This window comes from Sminthopsis crassicaudata, chromosome 4 (genome assembly GCF_048593235.1).
Source record: "Sminthopsis crassicaudata isolate SCR6 chromosome 4, ASM4859323v1, whole genome shotgun sequence".
NCBI classification, from domain to species: Eukaryota; Metazoa; Chordata; class Mammalia; order Dasyuromorphia; family Dasyuridae; genus Sminthopsis; species Sminthopsis crassicaudata.
In genome coordinates this window covers 274,514,876-274,533,672 of record NC_133620.1, presented here as the reverse complement: position 1 = coordinate 274,533,672, position 18,797 = coordinate 274,514,876, and the positions used below count along the sequence as shown (strand labels likewise).

General features: G+C 43.6%; 1 protein-coding gene across 4 annotated transcripts in view; it reads left to right on the top strand.

Moving 5' to 3' along the window:
• SLC29A1 (solute carrier family 29 member 1 (Augustine blood group)) overlaps positions 1-17,493 on the top strand; it is a 29,416-nt gene extending 11,923 nt beyond the window's left edge. For all 4 annotated transcript variants that reach the window (XM_074310778.1, XM_074310776.1, XM_074310779.1 and 1 more), the window contains 11 exons: positions 1,718-1,799; positions 4,344-4,540; positions 5,577-5,716; positions 7,077-7,211; positions 7,337-7,434; positions 8,592-8,670; positions 13,858-13,955; positions 14,285-14,393; positions 14,800-14,885; positions 15,546-15,748; positions 16,876-17,493. In XM_074310778.1, the coding sequence (XP_074166879.1) occupies positions 1,718-1,799; positions 4,344-4,540; positions 5,577-5,716; positions 7,077-7,211; positions 7,337-7,434; positions 8,592-8,670; positions 13,858-13,955; positions 14,285-14,393; positions 14,800-14,885; positions 15,546-15,748; positions 16,876-16,987 (1,339 nt within the window). In that variant the 3' untranslated portion in view covers positions 16,988-17,493. The remainder of the gene's footprint in view (positions 1-1,717; positions 1,800-4,343; positions 4,541-5,576; positions 5,717-7,076; positions 7,212-7,336; positions 7,435-8,591; positions 8,671-13,857; positions 13,956-14,284; positions 14,394-14,799; positions 14,886-15,545; positions 15,749-16,875) is intronic.
• Positions 17,494-18,797: the final 1,304 nt, after the last annotated feature.

Below are 18,797 nucleotides of genomic sequence, written 5' to 3'. Positions count from 1 at the left end.
CATGTGGAATGGCCTGGGCCTCTCCCCATTCCGTCACAGTTTCCAGCCTGCTGCTGGCTCCCCTCAGCCAGCCTCCCTTGGCTTTCGGCCTTCCCCAATGGGGAAGGATATTTGGCAGCTCCTGTTTCTCCCCCTGCCAGCACATCTGGAAAACTTTCTCACTGCCACCACCACCACCCTTCTTGACTCTCTGGGACCTCTTCCTTAGATAACCTCCCTCCCAGTTGTTTGCCTTCCCTTTTTTCCTCTTTCTGGATTCTTGTTCCCCTTCCCTCTATCTTTATTCACTCTTTCCCTTATTACCATTTCTTAGTGCCTCCCAGCCTTATCTCTAGACTTCCTAATCAAATTTCCTACCCCACTTTACACTGCTGCCCCTTTTATACCTGTTCCCCCTGCTCCATCTCTGATCATTCTCTGTTCACCCTTTGGGGGATCTCTCTTTCCTCTGGCATCCAGTTTCATCCCCACATCCCATCTATCACCAGGGACCTATCATTCTCTCTCACCCCATCATCCTGCTTGGCCCTCTTGGTTTCCAAGTCCAGCCTCCCTGCCTTTTGGTTAGGAAACAACTCAGACATTTTCCTCTTGGAGTTCTAGCCATGATCCCAACCCTACCCCTGTGGTTCAGCCTGTCCCAGACAGTGGTTGATATGGGGGTGGGAGTATTACAGCCCTAATGTGAGTTGGAGAATGGCTCTTTCCTCTACAGACCAGGAAAACCTTGACTATTAACCATGTTTAACCTGGATAACATCCTATTGCCCAACTCCCATGGTCCCCCCAGGCAGTGTGACCCACAGAGCTGGTTCTGTGTGGAACAGAAGGCAAACACACACGTACACATACATACATACACACCCTGACCTCCTGAGCCCCTTTCTCCCACCCACCCTTTCCTGCAAGGTCTAAGCAGAAGCACCAGGGATCTTGGTTTCCCTAATTTCACATCTTTTGGAGGGAACCTTAGATATTCCCCTTCCCTCCTACCCCCCACAGACAGCAGCATAATCATTTCCAGCTGAAAGAGGAAGGAGGGTTATTTGCTGTGTATTTTGTTTTCTTGCTTTTCTCTCCCCCATCCTCCTCCCTTTTTTTTCCTGTGGAACTGTATGGGATAGAACTGGAGTTCCCAGCCTTTAAGGTCCCTGTGGGCCAGTGGGGGCTGGGATCCAAGGCACAGATATAGTGTCAGCTCTGTGTCAATCCCTTGGAAAAAATTTGTCTTTCCCTGGTCTAAGAGGTTATCTCCCAGAAGCTTTCTGTAATAGGCAGGGTATGTTTAGTGGAATACCTTCCTGAAAGTAATAGAGATCAAGTTTTTCCATTAGACTCCTCACAAAAGCTCTCAGAGCATTTTTTCAACCATTATCTCTTTATCTTTATTCCCCTCTATGGAAACCAGGAAGAGTTCTCTTGTTATCTCTCTCTATCTTCATCCTTGTCCATGGGGGGCAGGAAAGGCTCAGTCTTTATTTCTCTTTCATCTTTATCCCAATCCACAGAAACAGGAAGGACTTCCTCACTGCCCCTTTTTCTTGGGAAGGGGGCACCTGGAGAGGAAACACCAAAGCCAAGGGAAGAGTTTGATCACCATCTCAATAGATTGGAGGGAGCTTAGGGTAAAATGAGGAGTGATGGGGAGGGTCCAGAGAGAGTGTCCCAAAGCTGGGGCATCCCTCTCATCCATCCCATTTCTTCATTCTTCCTTCAGGTACAAAGCCGTATGGCTTATCTTCTTCATGCTGGGCCTGGGCACCCTACTGCCATGGAATTTCTTTATGACTGCCACCATGGTGAGACATAGGAGAGGGGAAAGCTGGGGCAGGGGATAGGAGGAGGGCACCTTCTCCAGGGGCACCATGGGAAGTCAGTGTTCAGAAAGGCACGTAGAGGAGGTAATTTGAGGATGTGGAAAGGTAACATGGTCTTCCTAGAAGAAGGAAGATATTTCTGTCCACTGGGATAGGAGAAGGAAGAGGCAGTGTTGCTGAGCAATAGACATTATCCTGGACACAGGAATGTGACAATTTGAGTTCTAGTCTTTTTTTTTTTTTTTTGAAATAGTTTTTATTTTTATAAATACATTCGAAAATAGCTTTCAACATTCACCTATTAAAAACCTTGTGTTCCAAATTTTTTTCTCTCCTTCCTACCCATCCCTCTCTCATAGACAGCAAACAATCTGTTTGTTATATGTTAAAACATATACAGTTATTCTAATGAGTTCTAGTCTTGATTTGATATTGTAACTTGGCTAGGTTGCAACATCTCAGAGACTTGGTTTCCTTCTCTGAAAATTAGTGAATTAAACTAGATCAGAAATTCTTTGGGGGGGGGGAGGGAGTGGGCAGGGGAAACAGTTAAGATTAAGTGACTTGTCTAGGATCACACAACTAAGTGTCTGAGGTCATATTTGAACTCAGGTTCTCCTGACTCCAGGACTGGTGCTCTACTGTATAGCTACCCCTTAGATCAAAGTTTCTTAATTTGGGTTCTTTGCATTTATTTAAATATATATTATTAAATATATAAATATATATATAATATTTAAAGAAAATTTAATTTTCTTTTGTAATTCTATGTATTTTGTTTTATGCATTTAAAAAAACATTATCCTAAGAAAATAGGATAGAATTCACCAGATTGCTAAAGGGTCCATAACAGGCAAAAAATGAAGAGCCCCTGACCTAGATGGTCTCTTTAAGGTGCTTTCCATGTTATATTTCTGTGATTGAGGAAGTAAGTTTATGTGTAGCCATCACTAAAGACCTCTGAAATCTCATCCTGACGTGGTGGTGACCTCTAGTTTCTTGCAACTCTGACATGCTCTAGTGACTTGGAAAAAGCTGATTTGAGTTCAATCCAGGTGATAGAGTGGACTTTTTGTCCAGTGACCAGCTCACCTCCCCACCAGAAGACTCCCCACCAGCTACGTTAGCTGTGGCTAAAGAAGTTGTGGGTATTGGTGGATAGAATATTGGTTTTGAAGTCTGGAAGACAGATTTGAATCCCACTTCTCTGTGTGACTGGGGGCAAGTCTCATCTGAGAATGTGACTAATTCCAGTTCTTTCTCTGCAGCAGATAAAAAAATACAACAGGGCTTCCTATAGCCTTGTTTCTGCCTATGGAGAGATTAGGAGAGGAGATGTTCAGTTTTATAATTTCTCTACTATTTTTTTTTTAACTCAACCCGTGATTCATTGGTTATAGGAACCTCCCTTGCAGATCCAGTAACTCATTTATAAAGAGCTGTCTGGGAGCTTGGAAGTGACTTACCCCCAGGGTCACACAACCTCTGTGTCAGAGGGTGGGACTGGAATCCACATCCTCCTGACTCAGCTTCTTGCTCGATACTTCACCTTCTGTGAGGTATCTGTCTAGACTGCTAGACTTTTTCTTATTCCCTTTTGTTTGTTTTTTTGGCAACATGGCTAATATGGAAATAGGTTTTGCATGGGGGGAAAAAAAGCTAAAACCCAAGTGTCAGCTGTTGTACTCTCTATTTGTGGGATCCCTGTCCAAAGCTCAGTGTGAGTCTGGATTCACTAAAGAAGAAATGAACTAGACTTCCATGTTAACCAGGAGGAAGGCCTCCCCTTCCTGTTGGGTAGATCATCTAAGAAGGACTTCTGGGAAGGCAGAGACCAAAACCAAGAAGGCAGGGGTGTATTATAATCTGTACTAGTGAAAGAAATAACAATGCAGGTGGATGAAGAAATATCCAGGGAATCATATTTCTAGCAGTCTCTCCATTTCAAACTTGAGGAAGCTGAGGTTCACAGAGGACGTGATTAGGGGTCACCTAGGTAGGAAGTGGTAAACCCAGGACTTTGTGTCTGGGTCTTCTTCTGATTCCAAATCTAATACTCTTTCTACTAAGGTATATAGTTTCCTTCCTTCTTTCATAACAGTAGTTTTCAAAAGGGCCTTGGGACCAGCTTTTTTTCTTTAAAAATTAATAAATATGACTTTTATGGAAATATTTTGCATAGCTTCACATGTGCCTTCTTAAAGAGAGGTGAGGATAAGAAAGAAGGGAAAGAATCTAGAACTCAAAAGTTTTGAAAATATAAGAAATTGTTTTATATGTAACTGGGCAAATACAAAATTAAATATTTTTAAAAGAGCTAGCAAAAAAAAATAGTGAACAGTGAATTTTATTTTTACATATTTTTGCAAATCTTACTATTGTCTAGCTTATTACAAGATAGCCTAATTCTCATCTGCTTCTGCATTCAGTCACTTGTGAATAGGCTTAGATTTGCTAGTGGGTCTATGTGCATGTGAATACTCTACTGCCTGTTGAATATTCTTCATTGTCCACCTCTCTCCTCAGTACTTCAAAAGCCGCTTGGGCCCACCCCAGAATAATTCCGTTCCCTTGTTGGAGGAAACCAGGGACCTCCTGGATAGAGCATCTCTACCCCCAAAGACGTCTAATTTCCTGGATTCCATTTTCAACAATGTCATGACCTTATGTGCTATGCTTCCCTTACTGGTCTTCACCTGTCTCAACTCCTTCCTGCATCAGAGGTAATTGAACCCTTCTATGATTCATTTTCTTTCCCTCTGTCCTAACTCCTTGCTTCAGAAGTAGAAAAGATAATGACCCACCCTTGGGTGTCACCAGTGTCAAAGAGCAGCTCTGAGATTTTGGTGCAGGCCTTCCTTCTGACATCCATCATCACCTTTTAGGTTTTCTATGGGATGGCAAAGAGGTGGGACACTTCTAGGGCAAAACGATGTGTTTTTTCTCCCATGCTGCTGCTGTTCCGCTGGATGTTTTTGCTTAGTGTTTCATTTTATAGCGAGAGAAGATTCAGTCTTATTTCTTCTCAGAAGTGATTATGATACAAAGACAAATTACAGTTATATCTTCCACATCATGATTTTCCCCTTAATTTATTTTGAGTTGATGTCAACAATTAAATGGGAATTTGTTAGTCTCAGAGAACACGCAAAGGTCAGCAAATGACAAAAAAAGTTTAGAAATTCAAATGCATGTGTAGTATTGGATAATATCAACATATTTTATCATTTAATAATATAATTCAGTCTTCTTCTTTGGTATGAAAGGAAAGGCAAAAATTTTTACATAGATTTTCCAGATCTCTAGAGCATTGTGCCCTTAATCCCTCCCACCCCAAGATGTGGAAGGGATGACTGTATATCAATAATTTTTTTTCCCTAAGTAAAATGAGGGGATTGGAATCATTTCCATTTGTATAATGGTTGAAGGTTTACATAGTGTCTTCCTACATTATCTCATTTCATCTTTATAAGAACCCTATGATATGAATTACTTTATTCCTATTTTCAAGATGGGGAAAATTGAGGATCAAATATTGTAGATATTTTTGACCTGCTTAGTGATCTCCAAATGGTCCCTTCAGTTTGAGATCCTCTGAATTTATTTTTGCCCACTCTCCACCACACATTTCTTTCCTGCTTATCTTGAATTCTTTTCATCCTCCTCTTCCCTGCTGTATGCCCTTCTGCCTGAGGACCTATAATTTCCCATCTTGGCTTTAGAGAGAGGAAACATTGATCCTCCTTCTTCCTTCTGCAGGATCCCCCAGGCTGTGCGTATCTTGGCCAGTCTGGTGGCCATCTTGCTCATGTTTGCCTTGACAGCTATCCTGGTAAAAGTAAACCTTGATCCCATGCCCTTCTTCGTTATCACCATGATCAAGATTGTTATCATCAACTGTGAGTTCTCTGGGAAGGTTTCAGGGGAGAAGAGAGCTGGATGGGGAACCTAGGGGGTAGACAGAGAGCCAATGGACACTTTCTTAGCTTAGTTTTTCCTCCCTACCTCATTGGTTAATATTTCTTCCCTATCTATTTGCTGTTCCATATAGAGATAAGCTATAAGACATTTAGGTAGAACATTTATTAAGGGACTACAATGCTAAGCCTTGGGAATATACATTTTATCCAAAAAAAGTTTCTGCCCTCAAGGAGCTTATATTCTAATGGAAAAAGATACACAAAAAGAGGAGCTGGAGAGAGTTTGGTGGGAAGTGCACCGTGTGGAGGTGAATAAGAAGTGGTATAGAAATTTGGGTCCATGCAAGAAGTAAAAGCTCACTGGAATCTCTAGAGCTGAATCCACAGCACTCATTTCTCTTTGCAAAGAGGATCCTGGGAAAAGGAGCCAGGACTTTCCTTAGTCCTTACTATTTGTTATTGAGTTGTTTCACACCCCATTTGGGATTTTCTTGGCAAAGATAGTGGAGTGGTTTGCTATGTTCTTTTCAACTCATTTTATAGGAATGAGGAAATGTAGCAAACCAGATTAAGTGACTTGCTTAGGGTCACACTACTAGTAGGTGTCTGAGGGCAGATTTGAACTCTGTTATCTTTCTAACTCCAGGGCTGGGCCTTCCATTCAGCCACCCACATAGCTGACCTTCCCACAGTATATCTTCATTTTTCCAATTATTTGAACTAATGCCTCCTTAGCTTCCCAGAGTGGGAGAAGCAATCAGTAAACATTTATTAAGTGTTTACTGTGTATTGTCCTCCATGCTAAGTGCTGGCTTTGTAAATACATGGAAAAAAAAAAAAAAAAAAAAAAAGACAAGGATTTACATTCTATAAGGAAAGACTGTTGAAGACTGTATTCAGAAAGAATATTGAAGGACCATAGGGCAGGATTCCTGGTTCTCAAGACATGATGGAGGCTACAGGGAGTGCTGCCTGGTGAGAAAAGGAGAAATGTTTGTTTGGGTTTCCTCCTGGAGAGAATATTTACGGAGTGACCAGTGGCTCTCTCTGTGTCCTCCACAGAATAGTTATGGGGTGACTAGTGGCTTTCTTTGTGTCTTCCAGTCTTTCACTACCCCTTTTGACCCCCGTCTGGGATTTATTTTCCTTTCCCTAGTCTCCTCTCCACTATTCAATTCAATTCATTAAATATTTGCTAAGCAGCCACTGTCTGCTAGGCTTTATGCTAAATTGGAAAAAGAAAGGCTGTCCCTGCCCTCAAAGAAATTGCAGTCTTTCTCTTATCTCCTCTGAGTGACTTCTTTCCATGCCTTTCCCTCCCTGTCTTGTGTTCTCCTAGCATTTGGAGCCATTCTCCAGGGCAGCTTGTTTGGCCTGGCTGGTCTGCTGCCCGCCAGCTACACAGCTCCCATCATGAGTGGCCAAGGCCTGGCTGGAATCTTTGCTGCGCTGGCCATGATCTGCGCCATTGCCAGTAAGTTCTTTCTACCTCTTTGTGACTCCCTATAAGAGAAGGGGAGGGGAAGTGGTTTTAGGGGATGGGTTGGGGGTGGAGGCTCTGCAGGGATCACTTTTCTCATTTTTACTCTACCTCCCTAGGTGGTTCAAAACTGGAGGATAGTGCTTTTGGATACTTTATTACTGCCTGTGGAGTCATTGTCCTTTCTATCTTGTGTTATTTGGTCCTGCCTCGCCTGGTAAGATGAAGGGAGGAAGTCAGTCCTTTGGGGGAACCTAAACAATAGTGATGGTGTGGTTTGGAAGCTGGGTTTGGAATCTGGCCACCTAGATTTGAAATACTCATTCTGCCATTTAATCAATCACTTCTCTCTGTGTGTATCAGTTTCTTGATTAGTAGTAGTAGTAGTAGTAGTAGTCGTCGTCGTCGTCGTCCTGGTAAAAAATAATAATAAAAATAAATAGCTAACTTCTATATAATATTTTAAGGTTTGCAAAGTGTTTTACAAATATTATCTTCACAATAACTCTGGGAGATAGTTATTATTATTATCCCCATTTTACAGATGGGGAAAATGAGGCAAACAGAAGTTAAGTAACTTGCCCAGCATCACACAGCCACTAAGAATATGAGACTGGATTTAAACTCAGATTATCCTGACTTCAGACCCAATGCTGGCTATAAAATGTGGGGATTAGAGCTGCCTAGGCCCCCTATTTCTTCTAAGAACTGTACTTCTCCCCCCCCCCAAAAAAACCCTATATACAGTCCTCCCTCTTTAGTACATTCTGCTTCTAAGCCAGTGATAGTCAAACTTAAATAGAAAGAAGACCTCTACTAGCTGCACAATACTGGCTTAGAAAGCCACAAATCAATATATCTATGTTGATTATTTAGTTCATTAAACATTTTTCAAGTATATTTTCTTCTGATTTGGGCTGTGAGTTTAACACCTCTGCACTATGTCCTTCCTCTCAAAGTAATCAGCTGCCCTGGGGGAATGTTTGCCAGCAGACAAATGATCCCTTACCTTTCCCTACCTTGGTGTTTTCGGAAAAGAACAGTATGTTTGTCCTCCTTCCACCACTGCCCCTGGGGTACAAGGACACTTATGGTGATGCTGCCCTCTCCTGTGTATTACTATTCCAGCTCCTCCAAACTTTGGGAAGGACAGAGTACATATTGGTCAGTCATTTCTCAGTGCTCTTACATGTTAAAAAAACAAAAATAAAAAAATACCTTATTCCCTTCTTTCCCTTGAAACATAAAACAAAATAAGGGGGTTGTATTAAAGCAGAGTCCTAGATCTATAATCCTAAAAGTAGGTGATTGAAGAGTTAGAAATTGGGGAGAAAAATCTCAGTCTGAGGTGTTGTTCTCTTTTCTCCCTGCCAGAAATTTTTCCAATATTACCAGCAAGCGAAGTTGGGGCCTCATGGGGAGCGAGAAACCAAAATGGATTTGATTCGAAGAGGTACCTGGGCCCCAGAGGAGTGGGAGGGAGCGTACTCTGACAGAATATATGCACAAAGAAGGAAAAGGGGATTTTTTTTATTTGCTAGGTGCTGTGAATGATACAGAAAAAAAAATGTAGTCTCTGGGCTAGGTGATCACAGAAGAAATACAAAATATGGCTGTATTCTCTGTTCCCAGAGGAGACTGAAGCTGCTAGATTAGCTTGAGTACTGAGCAAAAGCCAGTCTGGTGTCTGCCATAAATGCTCTACCAATATGGCAAGCCCTTAGGGAGTGTGCAGAGTGTGGTGGTGGGAAATTGTCCCAAGAGGGGACAGATCAGACCATGTCTGAAACAGCAGCACAGCAGTTGAGTTAAGCCTGTGAGTGGCTGCTATTCCTACAGATAGGGAGGCCCAATCTTAAAAACAAAGGAACAATAAAAAACAACTTATATATGGTCTCTGGGCTAGGTGCTGTGAGGAAAATGTATGACATGATCCCTGCCCTTGAGAAACTTATCATACCTGGGAACACATTTATGCAAAATAACTTAGGAAAAACAATTATATGTTGAAAATTGTAAGATTTGACTGTCCATACAAGGAGTCTTTAGAAAAAAGGTACAGACCTGTGCGAGCTATGACCCATCTTGTAAGGTTCAAACTTAGATGCTTTTTCTTACAAAAGTCTTCCTTGGATTAAAGTACTCTCCTTACTCAGAAACTTGCGCAGCCCTCTCTAGTGTGGGCTCATCACATGAAAGTGTGTGTGATGTGCTAGACTGTAATTTTCATGAGGGCAGGGATCTTGTGTTGTCTAAATTCTGCACATGCCCTAGTACTCCCTTAGCAGGGCTCTCTTTGTAAATGAAACTTTTTTAAAAAAGAAAATGAAACTCCTCACAGATGTTTGTGGTTGTATTGTCTAAAGCCTCTGGGAATAGGTCGAACTTGAAAGATTGGTAGGGTTTATCTGAAGGAAGGAAGGAAGGAGGGAGGGAGGGAGGCATGAGTTAAAGAAATTGAATGAGGAGAGGCATAAATTATAAATAATACTTAAATTTATTTTTCAATTTTTTTGAAAAACCCTAAGTAATAGGGATGAGCAGACAGATACGGGGACTGTAAATGAGAGAGGCCTTAAGGGCCCAGAGAGGTGAATGCAGAGCTCTGTAAAAGCTGAGACTTGAATCACATGTGGCAGCAGACAGTTAAAGCAGGGAAAACTGTAGAACACTGGCTGAGGGGAACACGAGGCAGAGCAGGAAAGACTGGGTAGACCTGGAGCGGGGTCCTAGGTGGGGGGATCTTCTTTGGCTATCCCTGCCTCTCACTGGACCTTGGTTTGAAAGTAAGTTTTAGGCTCAGAGCAATAAGGGTGGGTATACTAGAATGTTGATGGGGAACTAGATTTAGAAAGGTAGAACAGAATGAGGCAGAATATGCAGAATGCAAATCTCAGGTGGGGAAAGAATATGAAAATCTGAGAACTTTGAGGGAGGCGGAAAGCTGCAGAAAGACCCCGGTCTAGCAAAGGGTGCTTACAGGATGGCATTGGGCTGCCATCGGTACCAGGACTGGAGAATTCAGGAATCAGAAAGTACAAAACATTTATAAAGCCCTGGAAATCAGCCTGGTCAGTGTTGCCAAGGTTTGGCAATTGGGTATTCCTCAAAGGGAAGTGCAGTCTCCAGGGTCGATAGGTACTCTGCCAGTCAGTCCAACAGAAGTCACAAGCATGGATAGCAGCCTCCCCCTAGAGTCCAGAGTCCATATGCTGCCATGAGTGTTTAGTGAGGATTCCTTTGCACATCGTTCCCATCTCCTGGGACATGCTGTAGGTATCTTCTTTGTGATGGCTTGGAACATCAAACAGAGGCAATCCCGCTAGCATCTCCAGCAGGACTCCAAAGGACCAACAGTTCACCAACTTCTGTGATAATCTCAGGGGTGACATACTCTGAGGTCCCACAGAAGGTCCAGATCGTGTTTCTGGAGCTGATGTTGCTCTTGCCCATGCAAAAAAAAAAAAAAATCCATGATCTTGATGTGTCCATCTGTGTCCAGGATCACATTATCCAGCTTCAAGTGCCCATAGGTGATGCCCTGGTTAGGCAGGAAGACAAGGCCAATGGCAGTTTCCCTCAATAGGACCTGCCCAGCTGCTGAATATGGTACTGTAAAACCTGTCCTGGAGTGAATGAGATCCAGGTAGATCGGCCAGCTGCTGAAATGTGGAACAGGAGCTCTTCACCTATCCATCACAGACTCTCTTATAAAGTATAGTCAGTGACCTCAAAGATGGAAGAGAATATAGTCCCTGTGGAGCAACCCCAAAGCCAGGATGGGCTTCTTTATCCGCTGCTTGCACAATCATCTCCTTCTTTAGGATCTCTTCAGAGCTCGGATGTCTCCTCGGCTAGCATCACTTGCCAAAGCTACCCTTGATGAGAACCATAATGATAGTGAAGTTAAAGGTGGCTCAAAGGGGCCAAAGAAGCATCCATTGGAATCATGGGGTTGGGGGAGGCACCCAGACATACTCGCTGCCCCGATGTGTAGCATTTCAAAGGTCAGAAGGATGATTTCCTCACACCACAGTGAAAAGTAGGTAGGATTTTTTTTTAACTGAAACTATGATTGCAATGATGTTTCTGGTGAGGAATTTCCTCTATCAAAAGCAGATCCATTCTTGCTTTGAAAATTACTGTCTTAGAGATGCCTGAGCCATGAAGAGAATAAAGGAATTTGCCAAAGGTCACACAGCCATTATAGATCAGATGTAAGTAGGTTTTCTTGACTTCAGTGAAAGTTGGCCCTTTATCTGCTAAGGATTAATGGAGTCAACTCAAATAGAAACCTGATCATTGACTTAAGAAAAACTACCAATTAACATTATCTGTGGAATTGTGTTTTTTCAATTTATTGTGTTAAAGAATTTATCAATTACATTTTCATCTGATTCTGGCTCACTCAGGAATTTTGCTGAAGCCCTGAAAGTTTGACACTTCTGCACTAAGTTACACTTCTTTTTGGGTAGTGCTACTGACTTCGATTTACTTTGGGGGGAAACAAGCCCAGAAAGAAGGGATTTTCCCAAGTTCACAAAAGCAAGGAACTCAAGAATTAGAAGGTTCCTCAGTGGGCAGTTAGTCCAGCCCCTCCACTTTTTACCCTATTCTCACATCTGAAAATGGAGCACTAGATGACCTAAGAAATCCTCATCTACCGAATGGTCCTGAGTCTCCCATTTCATTTTCAAACAGGTCAGATTATCAGGAGGCTTTTCCTGACATCAGATCCAAAACTGACTTCGTGTGACTTCTTCCATCCATTGCTTTTAGTTCCTGCTCTTCAAATTCAAACAGAACAAGTCTAGCTCTTTGCATTCTTGGATAAAGCTCTCTTCTGTCACCTCTCAGTCATCATGATTGATTAATCTCTCAAAAATATGTTATTTCCTCTCAACCATCCTCTCCTGGATACATTCTAGCTTTTCTTATCTTTCTTAAAATACATCGCCTAGAATTGAACTTGGTACTCTAGAGATGACCTGGCCAAAGGAGGATTGTAATCTTCATCTCTTTGTTTTGGACATTGGATTGTGAACTCTGAAATGACAGGGGTTGATTCTTGGGGTTTCTTTTGTCTTCCTCCCCAATTCCATGATGAGAACCACAACGATGATGGTAAAATTGGAGATGGCTCAAAGGGGCCATACATCTTCTTTGGCTATGCCCAGGGTGATTTCCCTTCCTCATCCTGGTCTTCTGGCTACTTCAAGTCTCAATCAAAATCCCACCTTTTCCAAAAAAGCAGCCTTTTTTAGACTTTAGACAGCTCTTAGTGCCTTGGCTGTGCGATTATCTCCCATTTATCCTGTCTGTAGCTGATTTTTATATAGTTACTTGCATGCTAACTCTCATTTGATTAGGAATTTCTCAAGGGCAGGAATTGAGGTGGGGGGACGGGGAGTCTTTATATCGTGCTTTACATAGTACCATAGTAGGCACTTAAATGTTTGATGACTTGATTTGGATATCATGCACCTTTCAGTGCTTTCAGTATTATCAATAACCATTTATTATCATTATGCTTTATTATGACCTTTTTGTTATGTCACAGTGTTAAATCATATTGACCTGAAGGATCAAAGACTTTAGAGCTTGAAGGGATATAGAAGGTAATAATAGCTGAGGTAGGATTTGAATTCTGGTCTTTGTGAATCCATTCAAACTCTAGTCTTTGTGGGTCCAAGTTCAGCATTCTCTCCACTAGACCATAGAGTCCTTTGATCCAAGTCCTATTATCTTTCCTTTTTCCCAAAGAGGAATAGAAGTATGGTATATTTGTAGGACACTAAGGAGACTTCTGACTAGAGTAGAGGGGGAAGGAATAAGAGGTTGTTGAGTAAAATACTCTAGTACTCTAGTTGTACTTCACACGTGTGTATGGAGGGCATTTGGGGTAGAAGGTCTAGGCCTGTGATTTCATGTCATCTTAATAGGAAAATTCCTTATTGAGGAAATTCCCTTTACTAATTAAGATCAATAACTATACTACAATGACTAGTCTTAGAGGACTGGCCTAGGGGATGAGTGACTAACCCATAGCCAAAGCTAGTATTTGTCACAGGGAAGATCTCAGACTTTCTTGACCTAGGCCCTGCTATCTCTTCACTACAGTGAGCTCCCTCTCCAAGTGTTTTATAAGGAAATATCTCTCAGTAGGAAATGAAAGAAGGGAGCCTAGAGGAAGCAAGAAGTCATTTCAGTGTCTTAAGTGATGAGTGGTGGCTCTGAGGTTCTAGGGTTCTTTGTGGAAAGGGAATAGCTGAGAACATGGAGCTTAGTGTCAAGTGGGACGATGAATTGGCTGTCTTCTTGGGACCATTTCAGGTTCCTCTACCCTGAAATTTTGCTGATGGCACAGGATAGAGGTAAGGTCTAAGAAGTAGATTCCACTTGGGAGATCATTCCAGACAGTGGAAAGAACATTTGTCTAGAGTCGCATGATCTGAGTTCAAATTCCACTTAATATCTGTGTTACTTTGGGAAAGATTCCCGAGTTTGTTTCCTCATTTGTAAAATGAGTAGGTTGGGGGGTGGAGGTTGGACTAGATGGCCCTTCCAGCTCTAAATCTATGATTATATAACACTATTTAATTCAGGGCCTTCTAATATATTTATCTTATCTTTTTCCCAGGAGAGAACGCTACCAAGACTGCAGAAGTAGGGATATCAAAGCCCAGCCCACAGGCTACTCCCTATGAGAAAACTTCCATCATAGCCATCCTCAAACAGGTAAATAGGGACCCAAGGCCTGGGTCTTCTGCCTCCATAGCCTATCCTTCCCCATCCCCACTATCCCCTTGGTCTTGACTCTTTTCTTCTCTTCTCTCCCCCTCATTTTCAATCTATGACTTTCCCCATTTTTGACCTTTTGTTATTGATGACTGGGTCTAGAAGAGAGATTTCTATTCATTTCTCTTCCCTTGTCCTCATCACTCCAGCCCCATTCCCCCTCCTTGCCCAACACACATTCAAAAATGAGACTGAACCACCAGCCCTCCATCCTTCACCTGCCCCAGTGCCTTCTGGACGAAATCATCCCCTTTTCTTCTGATTCCCAGATCTGGGTTCTGGCATTGTCTGTCTGCTTTGTCTTCACCATCACCATCGGCGTGTTCCCTTCTGTGACCGCTGATACCAAGTCCACCATTGCAGGGACCAGTGACTGGAGTGAGAGCTGGAGGGCAGGGTGGGGAGAGAAGGACTGGGGGTGGAATTGGAGGGGGAGGAAGTGGAATCCCTGAAGGAAGTTTAAAAAAAAAAAAAAAAAAAGCCTTCACCAGGATTTGGGAATCTTTGGTTAATGGCTTGGGGTGGGGTGGGTCAGGAGGGTGTCCCTAACCCTTGGCTCCCTGTTCCCATCTTTTTATTCTTTCTCATATCAGCTCCCTAAAGGTAAAAAGCATGGGGTGTTGTACAGAAGGTGAAATAGTGAGCTTAGGACAGTGAAAGAGATTGACAGAGTTGAGACTAGAACTTGTGGCCTGCCTTTTCATCCCACCCCCTCCCTCCTTTGGGTCTCACACCCTATACTTTTCCCTAATTTAAAACTTTTCACCCTCTCACCTCCCTCCAGACAAGTATTTCATTCCTGTCTCCTGCTTCTTCGTGTTCAATATCTTTGACTGGATTGGCCGGAGCCTCACTACACTGTACATGTGGGTAAGTGGGGCTTGTGGGGGTGTTGTAAAGTAGGATTTTGTTTGAGGATGGAACAGTAAATAAAACATGTAGCTATTTATGGGAAGGGGATCTAAAGCTGCCCCCTCCTGCTTCAAAACTGGCCAGCCAGGAATGTGTGGTGGGTGGGGCGAGGGTTTGGGGTTTCTGGCCCAACTTCCTGGCCTAGAAGCTTATGGACCAGAATAGTGAGTGTGAGTGTGTGTGTGTATGTGTGTGTGTCTGTGTCTGTAACACACATGTAAGCCAGGGACCACTTTATGGCACATGCTGCTCCCCATATCTGGACTATTCTCCCCCCCCCACTTCATCTCTGACATTTAGAAGCCTTAGTTTCCTTCAAACCTCAGCTCAGCTGCTTTCTCCTGAGTAAGCCTGCCCTAATTCCTCAATCCTACTTTTGCTTAGTGCCCCGTTCCCCCACTTATTCCAAATTTGCTCATTAGGTACGTGTTATTTTCACTTCAATAGAAAGTCAGCTTTTAGAGGGCAGGAATAGTTTTATCTTTGTGCCTCCAGCATAAATGTGGAACAAAGGAATGAGTGAGTGGTAAATGAGGGTCCCTACATTTAGGGACCCTCCCTTGGGAAAGGACTCCCCTCTCCTGGGCTGGCAGCAAGACTAAGAGCCTTCCTCCACAGCCGAAACAAGACAGCCGATGGCTGCTTCCTGCCCTGGTGGTGGCGAGGGTCGTGTTCGTGCCCCTAATGATGCTGTGCAACGTTCAGCCAAGGAATAACCTGCCTGTCATCTTCCACCACGACGCCTGGTTCATTATCTTCATGATGTTCTTCGCCTTCTCCAACGGCTACCTCGCCAGCCTCTGCATGTGCTTCGGCCCCAAGTGAGTGAGCGGGCGGAGAAGGTGCTGAGAGAGGGCAGGGCCTGGCCATCAGGCCCGAGATCCAGAGGTCCGCTGGCCAGTGAGCCTTCCTCCGCACCCTGCCCATGGGAGGCTCTGAGCTGGGCAGGATGGAGGTGGGGGACAAAAGTGGAGAAAAAGGAGAGCTCCATCTCATTGGAGGAAGACGGCCTCCTCCCTCTAGGATTAGCTGTATCTAGAGCCAAGGTCAAGGTGCAGGGAGATAAGGAGGAACAAAGTCTGAGCCTGGGAAGTGCTATGGCCGGTGGGAGGGCACGATGGCCAGTGGGAGGGCTCGGCCCTGTCCTGCCCTCTGGCCCACCTGCATCCTCAGCATTCGTTTTCCTAGACTGTCAGCAGCTCTGATTGCTAAAGGCAGGAAGTAACCCTACTTCCAGCTTGGGATTCTGGGAAGTGTAGTTTATTTGCTGTGATGTTCAGGGTACAGTTTCAGGTGAGTGGGGTATCACGGGCCCTGTGCACAGCCTGGGCTTAGGAAAGAAGACTGGGGTGGTAGAATCTCTTGGAGGTTTCCCAAGGAAGAAGGAAGAACAATGGAGACTAGAGCAGCAGAGGCCGTGGAAGATGCTGGGGCTAGGTTAGAGGGGAGAAGTTCTATGAGTGCCAGAGCTAGCGAGGGGCTGGGGACCAGGTGGGAGGGGCGTGTGTAGGTGTGTGCACACGCGCTGGAGTAAAGAAAGGGGTTATTTTAAGGAAGAGCTATGGGGAGAGGTGCTCTAAGCCAAGGGGCAAGGATGGTTATCCTGAATCTGGGAGAGACCATGAATTTTTGAAAAACCCTGGATTTGCAGATCTGAGGGCCTCTATTCAAATCTCACCTCTGATAATTACTGTGGGCAAGTTGCTTTTTATTCCTCTGGGCCATGGTTCTCTCTTCTGAAAAAGGAAGATTAAACTAGATGGACCTTTCCAATTCCAAATTGAGAAATTTTAAAAATGCGTCGATCAAAATAAGTATCAGAGTTTGAAAACTGGGTGACTTGAAGTCTGGAGCGGGGTACAGAATTTTTCTGGGGCAGGGGAGGAGGTCCTAGAGGCAGGTGCAGGAACCTTGAGGTGACCTTGCCTTTTGTCCCATCTACCCCCAGGAAAGTGAACCCTTCAGAGGCGGAGACTGCAGGTGCAATCATGGCCTTCTTCCTCTCCCTGGGCCTGGCCCTGGGTGCCTTACTGTCCTTCGTGTTCCGGGCTATAGTGTGACCACTTCCAGCCACCCTTCCTGCCCTGCCTGGCCCACTTCTGACCTCTCTTTTCTCACTACCTGTGCTGGAGGCAGAGGAGCAGAACTCCTTCTCTGGATGCTGGGAGCCAACTAGCTAGAGCTCTCTTGTCCTGGGGAAGGGATCTCAGAGGACAGCAGAGAGAGATCATTAGCTTTCTGCAGTATTTGACTGACTGGCCGATGGAACCCATCTATGGACAAAACAGTGTTTATCCCCCTGCAGCTCTGTGTGTGTCTGCCCATCCCTATGTCCATCCCTTTGTATCTATATCCAGTGTCAGGGTCCAGGTGGATGAGATGAAGCATTGCTTTAGGGTCATATTTTTTCTGACCATGTATTTCCATCCATCCGACCCCAGCACTTTCTTTATCCTCAGCCTTTCTGAGAAATGTCTCGTGTACAGTGCCATTTATTGCCTTTTTTTATACTCAAGACAGAAACCAGGTGCCCTTGAAGGCATATAATAAATCATTCAGGATTTTTTTTTTTTTTTGCTCAGTGTTTATCAACTCCATTCTGGGAAGTGGGTGGGGGAAAGGGAGAGGACTGGAGGGCCTGTAGTCACTTAGGGTGAGTATTGGGAGGAAGAGGAGATGTTCCTAGATGATCATGGTGGGGAGAGGGACAATAGAGTACCACCAAAGGGAGAACAGGAAATTCAATGTAGTGTGTTACATTTTAGTCTGGACTTAAGAGCCTAGAGGACCTGCCTTCTCTTTCCTCTGAATTAGATGGAAAGCCTGGGTGACTTAAGACTCCCCTGCTGGGGTCCTCCATTTCTCCTTTGTGGATCCATTTTCTCCTCCTCTGTTAGGACAGACTTGAGTTGGTCTTCCCTCCTAGCACTATAACTAGAAGTGTGCCCAGGTGGTACAAGCAGGGGAAGGACAGGCCTACAGCACCAGGCTCTCCTCTGTCTACCCAGAGGGAGACTTGAGTCAGTTGACAAAGCATCTATTAAGTTTTTACTCTAGGCTAGTTATTTCCAGGCTTTAGACTCTGCCCATTCCCTTCAGGGAATATTGGAGATATAGCAAGGCCATAGCATCTAGCTCTGAGGATAGCTGGGTGGTCTGGACTGGACTGGACTGGAGTCACAAAGGATCATCTTGCTGTGTTCAAATCTGGCCTCCAAGATTAGTATGCTGTGTAACACTGGACAAGTCACTTAGTTCTGCTTCAATTTCCTTTTTTAAAATGTGCTGAGAAGGAAATGGCAAATCACTCCAGTATCTCTGCCAAGAAAATCCCGAATGGGGTCACAAGGAGTTAGACATGACTGAAAAACAACAATAATGACACAACTCTTAAATACTTTAAATACCGCTGAGTCCAAATCCTTCCTTTTACAGATGAGGAAACTTGAGGGGCATGAAAATGGAAGTGATTTGCCAGGGTCACATAATTAATAAGATTCTGAGGTGAGGTTTGAATGTATGTCTTTTCAGTTCAATGCCCTATCCCTGACACAATCCATTCTGCCTCTAAAAAAGTATAAAGAACCTCCTTTTGTCTTTTTTCAGTGATATCTTAATTTTCTAATCTCAAGTCCAGAATATTTTAAATTAATTTTATAATTATAATTTTTTTTGACAGTACATATGCATGGGTAATTTTTTTACAACATTATCCCTTGTATTCATTTTTCCAAATTTTCTCCTCCCTCCCTCTACTCCCTCCCCTAAATGACAGGCAATCCCATATATATTAAATGTGTTACAGTATATCCTAGATACAATATATGTGTGTAAAACCAAATCAGAGTATTTCTTTTACCTATCTGTCAG